The sequence below is a fragment of the Limulus polyphemus genome, unplaced genomic scaffold, assembly GCF_000517525.1.
Source record: "Limulus polyphemus unplaced genomic scaffold, Limulus_polyphemus-2.1.2 Scaffold117, whole genome shotgun sequence".
NCBI classification, from domain to species: Eukaryota; Metazoa; Arthropoda; class Merostomata; order Xiphosura; family Limulidae; genus Limulus; species Limulus polyphemus.
Genome location: NW_013665727.1, coordinates 314388 through 332025, shown reverse-complemented (window position 1 = coordinate 332025; position 17638 = coordinate 314388). Strand labels below are relative to the sequence as shown.

The 17638-nt window shown below is 31.4% G+C and overlaps 1 protein-coding gene across 2 annotated transcripts in view; it reads right to left on the bottom strand.

Moving 5' to 3' along the window:
• Positions 1-1224: 1224 nt before the first annotated feature.
• Positions 1225-17638, bottom strand: part of LOC106472109 (protein kinase DC2-like) — a 69304-nt gene continuing 52890 nt past the window's right edge. The window contains exons 3-9 of one of the 2 annotated variants that reach the window (XM_022401496.1): positions 16708-16971; positions 15266-15385; positions 14556-14651; positions 13132-13189; positions 8368-8445; positions 4627-4755; positions 2841-2978 (exon numbers count right to left, since the gene is read on the bottom strand). In XM_022401496.1, the coding sequence (XP_022257204.1) occupies positions 4627-4755; positions 8368-8445; positions 13132-13189; positions 14556-14651; positions 15266-15385; positions 16708-16971 (745 nt within the window). In that variant the 3' untranslated portion in view covers positions 2841-2978. Of the gene's footprint in view, positions 2979-4626; positions 4756-8367; positions 8446-13131; positions 13190-14555; positions 14652-15265; positions 15386-16707; positions 16972-17638 lie in introns of both variants that reach the window. The other variant, XM_013932740.2, reaches the window with a different exon arrangement.

The window sequence follows — 17638 nt, the reverse complement described above, 5'->3', positions numbered from 1 at the left end:
CTGCCCGATAGACCTTCAGCTTGGTGGTTAGTCTGAGCCCTCTCCGCTCCCACACACTGCGACGGAGGCTTCCGAAAGCAGAGCTCGCACGTGCGATCCGGTGGTCAACCTCTATATAGATGTTAGCGTCCTTCGAGAGCGTGCTTCCAAGATAGCGAAAACTCTCAACCGTCTCCAGGTTCACACCGTCAATGGATAATTCTGGATCAATTAGAGATCGACAAGGAGCGGGCTGAAGCACAACCTTTGTTGGTAACAATGTTCAAATACACTTTGGGTGTTAGTCACCCTTCTACATAGCCTTTTTCACACCGTTAGACCAGCTCCAGTAGATTGAGATGTCAAACCAACCCAAAAAGATCAAGATCTCTCCATAGGTTTCTCTACAATCAATACAGAAGAAGAGTGGAACACAACCTATCAGATCAAATCACCCGCTTTTGATTCGTCCATTGCCTACCTTCATGTTTTCCTTGGAACAAACAACCATAGATAAAGTCATGTTTTCCTTTGGACAAACAACCATATGGTAGGTTTAGTTATTTTCTTCGCATGGTATAGTTAAATCGTGACTGTAGTTGAAGAAAGTGTCCAAAGGGGACACAGTCCGATATCTGTTGCACGTACAACGCCCAATCTTTCTTTTTTTCACTCAGTCAGATGCGAACGGGTAAAGTCCACGGTGTTTTTATATTTTAAGGCGAATTCCCCGTCGATTGAAATGGTTAACAGACTCTTAAGAAGTGGTATTTGTTATTGACGCTCCTATTGGCACTTACAATCATGACCATTTATTGATCGCTTCTCTTACCCTTTGTTTTACAGATCATTCATGATATGATGACAGCTATGTATTTATAGGGCTCAAGTAGTCACTTAGTACATGATATATTAGTCTATTTTTAAACACAAATAAACAGTGTTTTACAACTATGGGTGTGGGTGTGAGAGGGGGGACGACTGCGTATTATTAATAAATTATTATTTACAGCAAAGAAACAGATGCATTATAAAATTAGATTGATGGACAAGTAACTCTGACTATTCATATTCAGTTAAAAAGGATTTGTTTTCTTTTAGAATAGAGCAAATAGAAAAATGTCATCTTAAAAAATGGAAATTGCTCTTTCAATCAAAGATTCTTGTCACTATTGAACTTGATATCATATCTAAATACTGTTATACCAAGCTTCCACAACTAAAGAACAGCCAGACACTGAGAAGTATGGTAACCACACGGAATTTAATTGATCTTTATATTTTTCAAATATTAAGCTTCAAAGAAAGGCTAACATTACTTTTTATATATTTTATAAACATTTCAAGGTCTTATTAAACAAACAGTTATGTACATATTTTACGATATATTGCACAATAAAGCTACTTACACGTTTTAACAGCAAAATAAAAAACCTCGAATATGTTATATAACACTAGTAAAGAGAGGAAATTTTAATTTCAAAAGTCTCAATTTTAAGCATTCCTTTTAAACATTTCACTTCTGAATCATTAATAATCCGGGTCATAGAAGAACATTTTCTACTCGGAATTAAAAATTATTGTTATCTTAGTGATTTTGTAAAGCAGTAAACAATTTTTATTAGAAAAATCATATCAAAGTTCCATAATTATCAGGGATTCTAAAGACACGTATCCTCACGTAACAACGTAATAATAATAATAATAATAGAGAAATGTGTATTTCGTTCTCCTCTATTAAATAAACTAATGACATAGCTAAAGGCTGCTATGTTTAATCGACTTTTATTTTAAGAACACTATACAAGCTTTATTATGTTATCACAAAAGGATTTCTGGATCTAGGGAACGTTTAATCAATATCTAACAAACGGAATGTATAACAACCTATTAGTTATTTTTTCTTATAGAAATGGTTAAGAATGAGAATCGTAATGTAATATTTGCTGTAAGGGTACAACCATTTGATTCAAGCAATCTATAGATATAGAACGCAGAAGTGAGAACAGATCTTTACTAATCGTTGATGCAACAAATACTGAAATACTAAAATTATATATATGGTGTATTTATATGAAATTAAAATGTTCTAGTTTTCTTCTTTGGAAAATACAATAATTTTGCTTCCTTGTCACTTCCTGTTTAACTCTGAAAGTAACATATAATTCTGACAAAACCTCCAACATTAGAGCAAAGGAAGTTGATAAAATATTATTTACGTTACCAAATATTGTTGATAGAGAATCTGTACGTTCTTTTCTAAATGAACCATTCTTTGTCTTTTTTACTAATTAAACGGTGTTGAAATTAGTGTTAATCAAATACAAAAGACAGATGAAATAACATTATCTCTGAATGTGTTCATAATTAAACAGATAAAAAATAAAAAACAGATTTCAAAAATATATTACAAACATTGAAGAAAAAACATCAAAATTTGATGTATATTATCAAAACTTCAAAACTCAAAATCTGGAAATGAAAACATTAATAATAGAGTCTGAATTAAATCATAAACTCAATTCTTACAAACAAAAATACACTAATTACATACTTCTTATCACATTTGTAACAAAGTTACCTGTAGCAAAAAAAGGAACATATATTAACATAACTAAATCCTCATTGTGATATCGAATTTTATAATTTCTCACTAACAGCAGAATACTACTTTTTAATACCATCAATGCATATAGTATATTTTATAAACGTATTTAATATTATCAGATGGCACCATAGCTTGAGATTACGACCAAAATCTGATGTATAATTTCATTTAAAACGGATAATTTAGAGATTTTGTTCACGTGTTTTTTTCATCAAAAAGAAAAACAAAGACTTTTAAACTATAGTGAAGACTAGCGTAGTTTTCAAAAATCTGTAAAAAAAGCAAGATCCTTTTCTGCTATTTTTATGGAAACAGTTTTCCATTTCTTCTCTGGAAAGCGGTCAAAGTATCTTGTATCAGAGTTGTGGTTAACACGAGGAACTATAGGTGGCTGAGAAAGGATATAATATATATATTCATCAAGACTATATAAAAACAAGCCAAAATATTCGAACACACACATAATCATACATACCGTTTAAATATCTAAAATAGGATAAAACTAACCGATAGAATGTTATACCATTTGGAGATTTTCAATGAGCAGTAATTAACATAAATAAAATGAGCTTAAAACATATATAACATACACAGAAAACTGGAGAAAATCAGGACACTTAGTATGTAGAAATAAGTAACTCAGAATAAAGGCCTAATTGCGTCAAATATGGCATTAACATGTCGATTGATTCTAATTCTGAATTGTGTTTGTTTTCAGTCATGACTACAAGGAAAACTTATTATGCATTAAAAGGACGGATTTTAAAAAGGAATATTACCAGGAATTATCAATAAATGATGACATTTTTAAAACGTACAGCGGCCTAAACTATCTTCGAAATTACTACAAAGTTAGTGTTGTTTTGTATGTATATTTGTTATGAATTTCGCGTAATGCTACACGAGGGCTATCTGCGCTAGCCGTCCCTAATTTAGCAGTGAAAGACTAGAGGAAAAGCAGCTAGTCATCACCACCCACCGCCAACTCTTGGGCTACTCTTTTACCAACGAATAGTGGGATTAACCGTCACATTATAACGCTCCCATGGCTGAAAGGGCGAGTATATTTGATGCGACAGGGATTCAAACCCGCGACCCGCAGGTTGCGAGGCAAGCGCCCTTAACCACCTGGCTATGCCAGGCCTGTTGTTTTGTTATTTGTATATTTTTGTATGTATTTACAGATTGTTTGTGTATATATGTACGTATTTATCTATGTTTGTGTTTGTGTGTATATACTAGGGGGTAGTTGAATGCTTTTACTAAGCGCACAAGTTTTCAACAACACTTACTATTGCACTCGTAGTGGTGTATAGCTTTTTCTTTTTGATATTTTGTTAGGTAATAGCCATTAATCTATAGTTTAACTTAACGGAGATGTTCTTTTTTCTTATAAAAAATGTCTGAATGAGCTAGGTTTGATTAAACTTATATTTCTATGTTTCAGTGCAACTGATATTGTGATAGTGCAATAACACTATCCTTTCTATATACGGAATAATAAGCAATATATTAATTGAATAGTACCTCATTCTAAGCTTTAAAAAATGTTTTGGTGAATTTTACGCAAGAGCTACTATGTATTAGTGCTTAGATTTTATATGACTGTAATATACAAACAAAAACAAATAACATTTACGATTTTGACAACATAACTACAACACCTTCGTAAAATAAAAACTTGCAGCCTTCTTCCACGTGGCTCGAATTCTTTGCGTGACATTGATAAAGACGTACTGGAAACAATAAATTAAATACTTTATACTCAGGTTACACGCTTGCGCAAGGTTTGACACATCGGAGTTTTAATACTTCACATTCTTTCCTGACCTGTGTCAACTACTCACATTGATACAGTACTGACCGAAATATTATACGCTGATATTATATATATTTCAAAAAAAGATCGTAAGTTAACATCATTATCTGTCACCTTTACAAAACACTACACTACGTATAGACAGAGAAATGTGTTGTTTTCAATCACTGATATAACTTTATCGAAAATTTAGCAAAATCATAACAATTCTTATTAACACCTAAAACTCATTGAATAATTCCAGTTCTTCCTCACTAAGAGGTGGAGACTTCTGGTGGTTATCTGGCTCTGGATAGTCGTCAAAATTACCCGTGTCTCCGTCAGACTTCACTTTAGGAGCAATAGGAGGCTAAACGAAGCGTTAGCATATCGAAGGAAGGAAAGAAATAGAATTGTTAGAAAGCCCAACACCACAACCAAAGTATTATAAAAATTATATAAAATGGAATACAAAGGCACACAGAGACAGATATTTTGTTAATTTTCAACTAAGGTTATATAGTTAAAAGATTTGTTTGGCAAATATAAAAGCTTCAGCTGATTTATTATTCATCAAAACCAATTCAAGAATATTTAGGTAAAATAATGATTTTTATGTTCTTTATTCAACGTTTTTCATAAGAATTATCGTTGAGAAAAAACGTAAAATCTTAAAATAACTCAATTCTGGAGTTTTAAAAATTGGCAAGTTTATGATGACATTTCAGTTGTATGTTATTCTCACAGAGTTTTCTTCACTCACTATCACCACAAAAGTATCCTTACACTCAATTTCATTCCTGAGAAGATTAAGATTGCTATACTATGCCAAGAGTTTTCATAATAAAACATCGTAAGTGGTTTATCTGAAAACAACCTACCAGGTAATAAAAGCTTGAATACACATTTTGGAACAAAATTAGTTGTATTAATTAAGGCAAACTTAAAGATGCTAAACGATGAATAAAATGAAAATCTAATAGTTAATTTCCATTCAGTATACATGCATGTGAATGTAAGGAGTGTCAGATAAAGCATGATGCTTATAGTTTTAGTGTCTTATTGCCACTTATTATTCAGAAGTCTATTTATTGATATTTTAAGGGTTTTTAAGTGAATAGACTATTCTTAGTTAACAAAGTAGCGTTTTAAATATAACTTACTGAAATTAGTGATTCGTAATTGACTTAATGATGTCAACACGAGATTTTTCATTCTATTAGGTTTTCACTACACACTATCAGTTCGTTAAATTAACAGTCTGAAAGCGTGCAGAAGTATTTAATAATTGTAAGTTAATTATTGAAACCTTTTAACTCTTTATCTGGATAAGTGTTTGTACACATAAGAAACTTTTAAATACTTTCCTCCGATACATAACTAAATCTGCGAATCATTACGTGAACATTTGGTAATGTTTATGACCTACTGCTTTTCTAAAGCGTTAATGAACCGTATCCTTGGAAGGCTTTATACACTTCCGTTAGATAATGATTTAAAAACTTTATGAGTCATCTCTAAAAAAATGTGTAACTGTTTTAAGGATAGTTTATTTTACACTTTTACATATTCATCGTACTGGTAAATAACATAAATATAAATAATGGAAGAGAAATTGTAACTGTTTTGCTTTTTTTTCAAATAATTATACGCATACGATTTCAACACTTTTAAAATTAATTATTAAATGAGATACTCTATTTAGGGAAACTATAAACTTTATTAGGTTTTCGAAAAAAAAGCTAATTTTACAGATGATGATTCATTCTAGCATTCTACGCCCTCTATCAGGAGAAACATTTTCATTTTGTGAGAAATTCTAGGAACCAACAAATGGGAGTACCGACCACTTTATGTGGAGTTTTCGTGATATGTTTACTTTATGAAAAATTCACTTAAGAACTTTAGAATATTGTTATTATACAATCATAAAAGGACATATTTATTCTAATAATACTAATTTTTTTTTTAAATTCTGGAAGAACAGAAATGTTTATGTAGAATTTTAAACAAAAGCCTCTATAATCCTCTGCTTACAGCCAAAACCCGTGGTTTCAATATGTTGCAGTGAGACTTAGACTTACAGACTTTAACATTCGCCAATTATGCTAAAGCTTCTGAGCATAAGTATTCTAGAATGATAAGAAAGTTCTTGAAACAAATTAATTCATAACCAGAGAAACAGGCATTAAGGAATTAGTGACTACTAAACCGATTATCATAGTCGGGAATATTTTCGATGAGGGAGGGGAGGGCTTGATTTTTGAGCAAGAAAATAAATTAGAAAAGCGTAAGCTTTGGGATTTCGGAGTGAAGATAAAATCCACCACCAGGTTACCTCTATGCTGCAGTAATGGGCCTCTCTCTTTCGGTTGTAACAAAGACGAAGAGCACGTGAATATAAAAGCAGCTTTGCACACAGATTAATATGCACTACTTCGGAAGTTTGGAAAACAAAACTGATAACAGCTATAAAGAATTTAAGTAAATCCGCCATTAGTTTTCTCTTAAAAGCCAACTACTGGCTACTATCATGGAATTCAACATATTATGCTCACAAGAATTGTTGGAACAATGTAAAATCTTTGCTTTGTTTTTGTCTTGACAGAGGGCAGTGTTACACAGGAAGAGTTTAGTTTGGTTTATTTGGAATTTCGCGTAAAGCTACACGAGGGCTATCTGCGCCAGCAGTCCCTAATTTAGCAGTCAAAAACTAGAAGGTAGGCAGCTAGTCAACACCACCCACCGCCAACTCTTGGGCAATTCTTTTACCAACGAATGGTGGAATTGACCGTCGCTGTATAACGCTATCATGGTTGAAAAAGCGAGCATGTTTGTTGGGACGGTGATTCGAACGCTCAACCCGCAGATTGCGAATCGAGCGCTCTAACCATAAGAAGAGAAAAGAAATAAGTCTTACAAATAAAACTTTAAAGAATAGCTGACATTTTGTTCTATGATTATCAACCATTTCTAACTCGGTAATTTATAATGAAACGGTTTTTTTATTTTAATCTATTATGTTTTAATGATTGCTGTTTTAATTATTTTCAATAATTATTTTACGGCAAGAATTACAGATAACATTGCAAAAATTTCTCATCTTAACTCTATTAGTGTAAAAATTGTGTATTATATGCCATTTGTTTATCTATATATATACTTCCTAATTATTTACATTCGTTGAACATTATAAAGTTTGAAATATTGATGCATAATCATTCACTCACTTGTAATAAATTAAATGTTTTCAATTTTCTTTATCATAACAATATCGTTACTGATTTTATCGTGCACTTTTCATAGGGTATGTTAACCTGCTGCTATTTTTATAAAAGCTTTTGTAACTTGGGCTAAATAATAAACTCGACGAAATATACTTAAACACTTGCAGATTCGAATAAACCTCATTTAAAAATGAAAAGTCTGATAACTTGCATTTTACTAATTATTTTCATTATACATAGGTAATTAGTGTTTTTACTTAACCTCAATTATTTCCCCGACTGTGGATAATGCAACTCATTTCAACACTCCGTTCCTTGTTAAGCAAGTTTCGATATGTTTTCTAATTTGTAATCAAGCAACAAAGTCTGATTGTCTGTCATACATAGATAATCCGAAAGCTTGTATCGTTAACACTCTAACGTGAATGGTTGATCGACTATGTTAACTTTGTATCCCACAATGCTGGCTTAAATCAAAAACTAAATTTTATCTAACATTTCAATTTCTGTGTATTTTGGACGACTATTTATAACCCGTCAAAAAAAATATGCGTTAAGTACATTATTCAACCGATATCCATATAATGAAAAAAAAAGATAAAACTATGTTTATGTAAGAGAGAAAGAAAGAGATATCTCTATGCTTAATTACCGCTGCGTTGAAAATATTAGAAATCGATATTAAATTTCACTAACTATAAATATAATAAACTGATAAAAATATGAGGGTACTTGAAAACGTGTTTATAGCTTACTTTGACTCTTTTGTTCAGGACATCGTCCCAATTAGTGCCTTTGAACCATCTATGTTTTTTGACATCATCTGCTCCGTTCTGAAATATAATGAAAAAAAAGCCAGATTCTCTATCACTATTTTAATACTCACTTGTTTTATTATAATCTCAATATTCAGTTTTAATATTAGAGATTTTTTCTGTATTTTTGTTATTCATTTAATTACGAGTTTCGAAACAGAGGTGTGTAAAATTGGCGTTTCATATCTCTCTTTTCTCTGGTACACGTCATTGACTGGGAGTTCTCTCCTTCAATACCAGGAATGTGGAAAAATACGTCTACATTCTAGCGTGGCTTTTATCACGAATAAAAAGCCAATTGGTGCAATTACTTAGCCAGCTTTCGGCTTTAACACGAAATGTAAATAAGTAGTATTTCAAAGAGACTTTTGGCTACCTATATATAGCGTAGATGACGAGTTCTGCTATTGAAGGAAAGGTATTTAGTTACGGTAAACATAATATAGATATGAAATTTTATTTTCAAACATCTCTGGTTTAAAATCAGTAACATACATGTTAATTGTAATATGGAAAAACAAAACAAAAAACATCCGGAGTCTAGGACGAACTTTAGTACGAATATTAAACCTATTAATTCAATTGTTTCACCAGCTTTTGGCGTTTAACACAGTTTACAGCATTTTATTCCGATGTAACATTTGTTGGTTACAGAAATATCTGAACTTTTTATTAGCACCTGTAGTTTCAAAGGGCAAATAAAACTTCAAAAATGTGATTATATAATGACCAGCAAATGTCTTACATGTGTCTACAGTATATAAAATGACGTAATTAAATCAATGGAACGTTTTCGTATTCTGTGCTACACGTATTGAAATATACTCATATTTCATCAAGGTGGAGTTGCTTCAGTGAAATAATGGTCGGTTTTCTGAACCTGGTAACGATTAGTCAGTCCTGACTAACTAATCGTTACCAGGTTCAGAAAATCAACCACTAATTCCTTGAAGTAATTTCACCTTGATCTTCTTTGTTAACATACCGAAATAAATTGACTGGCTACTCGTTACCAGAAAAATAACGATTATTTCACTGTAATTGGAAGATATGGATCATATTTATGTATGACTAAGTCTAAAAATATCGTTTCCAAATGGTTAGCCGTGATAGCTTAAATAACTGGAGAAAGATAAGGGTTTAATTATCAGAAATGGAAAGAAAATATATGTATATACACACAGAGACACAAATATATATATAGCTAAAAACAGTATTATCAGTTTTATCACGAACGACTACAAATAACCTCTTGTAGTTATTATTTACAATGACTTATTATCTCTCTGCATTGTCTGCATCAGTTAACTTTTCAATAATGCCATAGTTATGGGCTATCCCTTAGATATTTTAGTGTTTGAAATATGCCATACAATGGTTTAAGCAACCTTAGACAACGAAATAGGTACAATAATATAACTTAAAATGATTAGTTGTTTAGAAATTCCTAAGTGTGATGTTATTTCGGACTATACGCTGAGGCCTGCTTCTGGTCATGTGTAACTCTAAGATGGTTGACTACTTTAAACAATAATTAAAATATTTAATAATGACGTAGTGCTACATGAAGAGAACTCTATTCGGTAAAATTGCCGGTAATAACTTTCCAAAATTACTGTATTCTACTTCTTTTTGTTCAATTCGTTTTATTAGATCATTCTTTTATCTGTCTTTTGAAATTTGACGATTTTTATTTCAAAACACGAACAGTTCTACCTGCTTCACTGACGTCATTTATCCAATTACACTAATTTATATTTTAAATTAATTTTATATAAAATTTTAAAGTTTAAATAAATATCAACTATTGTACTTAGAAGTTGATTTCCGTTGACTTATTTGACTAATTTTTTTTACAATAATTAACATTAGAATAGAGCACAAAAATGTGATAAAACTTTAAAAAGTAAGACCCCTCTCCTCGTCTATCATGACAAAAGGTGCATAAGTTGCTATGAATTGATATTCTGAAGTAAAGGCTTGCCAACGTTAAACCACATGGTTAAGTTCTAGAGCTGCTCTCAAGTGGGTGTTTAGAGCAAGGTACCTAAACCAGCATATATATTCTATATCATGTAAATGTTTACACTATAATCTAAAGCTGTTATTTTTTGTATCATATCTTTTAAGTTGATTCTTATGTCATGTAATTATTTTATGCTATCACCTAGAGCTGCTCTGATATGATGTGATGATTTCATTCTATCATCTAAAGCTGTTTATGACATAATATGCTAATTGTTTTTGATACTATGCGTTACTTTTATGCTATCATCTAGAACTTTCTAGTTTTTATATGTGATACTTTTATGCTATCATCTAGATATAATTTTGATATCATGTGCTAATTTTATGCTATCATCAAAAACTGTTTTTGATATCATGTGATAATTTTATGTTATTGTCTATAACTGTATTTTATATTATATGATGGTTTTACGCTATCGTCTAGAGCTATTTCTGATATCATTTGAGAATTTATGCTACCGTCTAGAGCTGTTTGTGATATCATGCGATAGTTTCCTAAAACATCTAGTTTCATAGCTCGTCAGATTTTTTAAACTACGACTAATTTAGTGCCGTAAGTTTCTTATGCCATGTTATCATCTGTTTATTTTAATAATATCGAGCTTTTTGTTCTATCATATATTACTATATGACTTATATTCGTCAATCTGATTAGTTTTTGTTTTTTACCTGTTGTCTTCTGAAAAAAAAACGTAATGTTAGTAGTTTCTTTCATTTACTTTTCGTCCGCAGAAGAGTTGATAGAAAATATATGAGTCAATATGGTTTCCATAGATTCTAACATCGTGTTATGATTAATATTTAAACCAGGAAAGATATATCTCAAAAACATTTGTTAACGTACTACTGCCATCGTAGGTTGAGACGTACCGGACTACATGATGAAGTGGACAAACAGGTAGTAAACGATAAATCACGACAGTTAAACATGGCAGTTTGTAGAAATTTCTCCATTGATGAAATATGTTGTAAAGAGAACAAGAGGCAGGGACTTAAAATGACTGTGACAGAAATGAAAGTGAACTCTCTTAAAACAGCTGTTCATAAACAAATACCCGAAGTAATAAGCTTCATTTTTACGACAGCAAGAGGCAATTTTTTATTTATTATTTAACAAAACCTCTCTCCGCTCCTCAGAAGTTACTAAAAGAACATTTGGTGCTTTATAACAAAAGAATAACAAAAAATAAAGTATAAAGTGTCCTTTTTAAAATGCAAGTTGCGTCAGTGTTAAGATATAAATTAAGGATCGATCGATGTCTCTGGATGAACTAATTTAATATTGTAACCAAAGCACATAACATAGATTTATGGCTGAAAACGTCCATTTTGTATATATCATGAACCACTAGTAATAGTTCATAATAGGAATGCCAAGGAATTGCACAAAACCCTAATAGAACGTTTGGGCAAAAAGCACCTTAAACTATAAAGATTTAATTCAAACAACAGTTGAAAACCTTTACTATTATTGACTGCTAAGGCTGTATACATATAAAAGGCACAAAGAAGCACGCATCTTAGACTTACAAGGAATAGAAAATCCGCTCAAGACGGCCCGTTTTTAATTCTTCTTCTTTATATTATTATTCTCTTGCCAGCCTATAACAAAAACAGCTTGGTATTTTCTACCCAAACCTTTTGTAGAATACTAAATAAGGTACTGCGAAGGTTGTAGGGGTATTGAAAAGTCGATTTATTTCTTCTATATTTTACATAAGCTAAAAAACATAATTCAGATGTAAACGATGTTATCATTAACCCCTGAAGTTATCTTTCTTATAAATATCTGATGTTCCTTTAAAAAGTTTGAATACAGGGTGAAACAGAAATTACCAGCCAACAGTAGATGAATATTAGATGGCTGTAACATGTAAATACTCATTGCTTTGTACACTGTACAGTCAGTGTCTTTAGGGAGCCAACACTTATTTAAAGTATGAAGTGAAGGAGTAAACAAAAAAATCAATACACAAAATATTAAATTTTATTACACACATCTGTAAATGTTTTAGACATACATGTTTTATTTGAAAAGGCTGCTTTTCTAGTGGTAAAATTTTATCGCTTAGTGGGAGATATATCTTAGGTTAAGCATATATTTGCCCATTGTTATGTATTGTATATAGAGAATTTAGTTACACATAAATTGTGAATGCTCACTATATTCTCAAAAACAAATCTCCATGACAATCTCCAGCTGCAGCTTTACATTTTACATCTCGAACATGCTGATACCTAAAATTACATTTAGTGAAGTCAAAATAGGAACTTGTAGTTTGAGTAAATAATGTCTACAGTATATTCAGCCTCGTTTTCTTACTTTTTTTACGATCCTCATTTGGAAGGTTTTTAAATGCCCAATTTGTTTTATTTATCTTGTAAGCTTACATGTTCAGAAATATTAGTGTGAATCGTTAGTTACGAATTTAACTTCCGGTATACTCTTTCATATTTCAGTGTTATATTTGTAGATTTGAGTTTCATTTTAAGGAAAACAAATTTGAAAACAGATGTCAACCAAGGTGTCTGACGGAAATTTAAACTTAAAATTTTTTTCGACAATGATATAATTAAAAATATAATTATGAAACTGTGTAATGAAAAATTCATAGTTGTTATTATATGTTATCAACCTAACACAAAATATGTGAGAAATCTTTTCTTCCGACTTACCTTCATATTACCTAAGCGTTTAGTGCGATCTTGCACCAGTACCTTCTTTATTAGATCTCTAAAACACAAAGAAGTTCAAGAAAACATAAGAAACATGCAAGTTTTTATAAAATCGCTAAACTAGATAAAGAAATATGTAAGTTTTGATGCTTAGGCTGCAAGAAAGAAATACATCTTTCTTAGTTGTTATTTAGGATATAAAAGTTATGCACTTATTTTTTCCTATTACATTCAGAAGACACAAGAAAGACAAGCGTCTTCTTTGTTATATATTTCGAACATCAGGAGGAAATGAACTCCTTTCTACTTATATTTCTAATTAAAGCTGGGAATAACCAAACATGTTTTTTTTTAATCCTTAAAACACGAAAATGAATAAAATCTTCATTGTTGAGACTTTATAACAGAATGAAGGGCCAACCATCTATTTATCGGAATCTTATAATAAAAGTAAAATCAATAACAAATAACTCTAATACTTCCTTAAATTATACAGAAGAACCAGCAAATCTTCTATGGTAGGAAGTTTGTTTTTTGGTATTAATCACAAAAAATGGGCTATCTGTGCTCTACCTATCGCGAGTATCAAAACCCGATTTTTAGCGTTACAATCCCTAGGGCTTATCGCTGAGCCACCAAGGAGCACATAGAGAAACCTAGTATATTCTCTATGGGCTTTCTATAATGAAAATAAACTAACTTTTACATCGGTTTCTGAAAACATTGAGAAAATGATTAGGAAAATACCAAATCTCTTCTTTATTACAATACTAAATCACAGAAACAAAACAAATACAACTTTTGGGTGAATTCTATAATATAAGAAGGAATCAAGTACAATATTCGACATGGGAAAGTTGGGAAAACAACTTCTATATTGGACTTCTAGAAATGTTAAAAAGCAATAATTTTATTTCCTAGGATACATAAAAGATCAAAACATATAATTCATATGATTTCTGTATTATTAAAGTAACGAACAAGTATGCTTTTTGAAGATTCCTTCCAAGGGGGAAAATGCCACATTTTTATTTGATTAACATAACAATAGAAAGACATAAGCAACCATTTCATTAGAAAAATATATACTTGTAATGATGAAATCAGTGCAATTAGCTGTCATAGGATAAAATGGCTTTAAGAACATGTCATAATAGCAATAGTTAGCCACTACAAAATATATGTAAATAGTGCATCACTGTTATTTCAATAACTCAGGCAGCATTTAAAAAACAAAACTATAACATAATTGTAGGGATTTGCGTTACGCAGATATAATGAATAATGAACAACAAATAGAATTTTCAACACTGATGAGAAGAAGGAAATTTGGATTATCTCGTTCATAAATAAATCTAATTTTCATTTTTATTGCATTTAATCTCACTTGTATTAGTCTGGTTCTGACTTGAATAACTTCTTACTTTGCTATTGGGTCAATGTGCCGTGGCCAGTCTATTTTACCTGCAAGAATCTTCTCGTATATGGCAAAAGGGTTGTCATCAAAAAATGGAGGATATCTGTAACAGTAAGAGCGACTGGAATTACGCTTCTGGAGAGTTTTGTTTCATTTTGTTGATCTGAAACCTTTCGAGAATCTCGGAGAATAACTACAGATGTTGTTTCAAGCAGATATAGCAGGTCTGAGAACTTTAATGGACTGGAACTGCTTGTTGAAAGAAAGGGAGACGACGTTTATGCTTCTACATTGAGGCCTTCTTCAGTACAGAAACCAAAACGTCGTCTTCTCCGCTTTTAAAAAAGGTAGTTGCAGTCCATTAAAATTCTTAAACCTAATAACTATAGACATCCTAATCATAATAATTATGTTTAATTAAATAATAATCGGTGTGGTTTATATATAATTTTTTGATGGAAAGTTTCTAGTTCGATTTACTTATTCTCAACTAACAACTTTAACCACTCTCTTAAGTCTTGTTTGATATTTTATTTAATGTTAATTTATCTAAATTTTCGAATCACGGCAAAGGAAAAACGTTTTTTACACTTACCGAGTTAGGTTTAAAACTCTGATATAATCCTATTACTACAAACCCAAATAAAGTATCAACAAGATATAACATGAATATCTCTGACAATACAACAATACATGAACATCTAGGCAATGATTTACCCAGCTAACATTTCGTAGATTAGTATTCCAAAAGCCCACCAATCGACAGCCTTGTTGTGTCCTTTACTCTGGATGATTTCTGGAGCCAAGTATTCAGGTGTTCCACATAATGTCCATGTCCTAAAATAATAAAATACACAATAGTCAAAGATATAATGTCACATCATTTTGGATTTCTGTTACTATGGTTTTTAATCACAAATGCGATTAACCAATTTACTTATCTCTCTCTCTCTCCAAAGGATCTCAAAACACTTGCAAAAGAACTCCAAAGAACAATGTATTTTTCAGAAATGCGATGTGTAATAAGTTGACTTAATAATACTAAAAAAGCATGGGAATGTTTATTTGTTTAATATATATTACGAAGTGTAACAATTCATCTGTAACATAAAGTCAATAAATGAACTGTTTAATTCCTTCGCTTATTAAAAGTTTTCGGGAACATGCTCGTAAAAGTCACAAGTTTTGGGATTTCAAAGTTTTCGGAGTCATTTTTCGAAATGCCCAACTATTTCTCGGAATTATAGATATAGTACTACATATGTTGAAATGGTTAAACTAAATTTGGAGCAATAAAAATCATGGCATATGATATATAAATGCAAATGTCGCGTACAATTTGACTAAAACAGGGAGGAATTGACTTTTTAAAACATAACACCTCATTTTTCGCTGAAGGATTGTGGTTATGACTTTTACAAGTACATATCTTAACCTCCTTTTCTGAGGGGTAAGACTTGAAGGAATTAAACAAGTAAATTGGTACAGGAAGTTAATAAAGAACCACATTGGAAATGAAATGTTTTATTATTAACGAATATGATATAATAAGTCTAGGGTAGTTGTTATTTTCAACCTGATCATGAGCTAAGCTGTCAGAGTAGAGCCTTAAGGTTCAGATTTAACCATTCCTAATTTAGGATTGCTTATCAGATGGAGAAAAACTGATCAATAGCACCTGCCGCCTATATTGCTGCTCTTAATTGAATAGAAAGATTGACTGTAACCTTATTTACACTTCCACAGATACATATCACGAGCGCAAATTAAATAAAAAACAGTCAACTTCAGAAAAAATATTTTTGTCTTTCATTTTAGGGTTGTGAACCCGAGGGCTCATGGTTTGCAGCCCGTTGTCACAAAAAATGTGCTCCACACTTTGGGCCGTGGGTCAACTCGTACTATTTTTTTAGACGAGAGTAGTCGCCCAAGAGTTGGCGGTGGGTATTGTTTATTAGTCGTTTTCTTCTAGTCTGTAAGTTCAAAATTAGGAATGGTTATGGGCGGATAACCCTTTTTTTGTACCATTGCGCGATAATTCTGAAACATACTAATTAAAACATTTTCTAAATCTACCAAAAATAATACTCAGATTTCAGCAATAAGAAGTAAAAAACAGCCTTTAAACGCGCTGTATTTCAAACCTTGCATTTTTTTACCTGTCTGTTAGGTTTTTGGCAAAGCCAAAGTCCGTGATTTTGAGGTGACCTTCTCTATCCAGCAGGAGGTTTTCTGGTTTCAAATCTCTGTATACAACTTGTTGTTTGTGTAGATATTCAAGAGCCAGCACTATTTCTGCAGCATAAAAGACTCCCGTTGTGCTACTAAATCTTCCAGCGTTTCGTAGATACGTGAATAACTCTCCCCCACACACGTATTCAAACAACATGTAGAGAGAGGTATCGTCGTGAGTTGTCCAAAGCCTTCAGTTCAAAATACATATAAAAAACACAGTGAAAACAATTTAAAACCATTAATCAAGCAACAAGATATTTTTCCTTTACGATTATGGCATACGATTTTTTACTTCGTACAGCAAAAACCTATATTATTTACTCTCCAACATGAATAAATGTTTTATTTCACATTCTACATCACCACTGAACGGAGAAACCCGAATCTGTACTCTAACTAGAAATTTGCATATTCTCAAACACTTTTTCGACTTGAAAGAGTACGAAGGCTAGTGTAAATAAATAAAATTTCAGCCAAGCTGTTTTCCATACTTAAGCTAATGAGACGTTATATAGCTTAACACTGCAATTGGTATTGAATTTGTTATCCAGTATCAGAAAATATGTTACATATCTGCAAAATATTTACTAAAGTAAAATTAACAGTTATAGGTTTGATTGCAGGTTTTATTTATACCTTTTTACTCTTTGAACTTAAGTAGAAGGTGTGAATATAGATGAAATCCGTAAGAAAAAAAACTATAACCAATAAACTGTTATATATTTAGATTTTTACACTTCTTTTTCTTCAATAACCAATAACACAGGCCAGCAAATTGAAACTTCCTAAAAATTGTTTTGGTTTTAATAACGGATATTCCATAATTCAGCTACGCATATTTCGAAAATAATATTC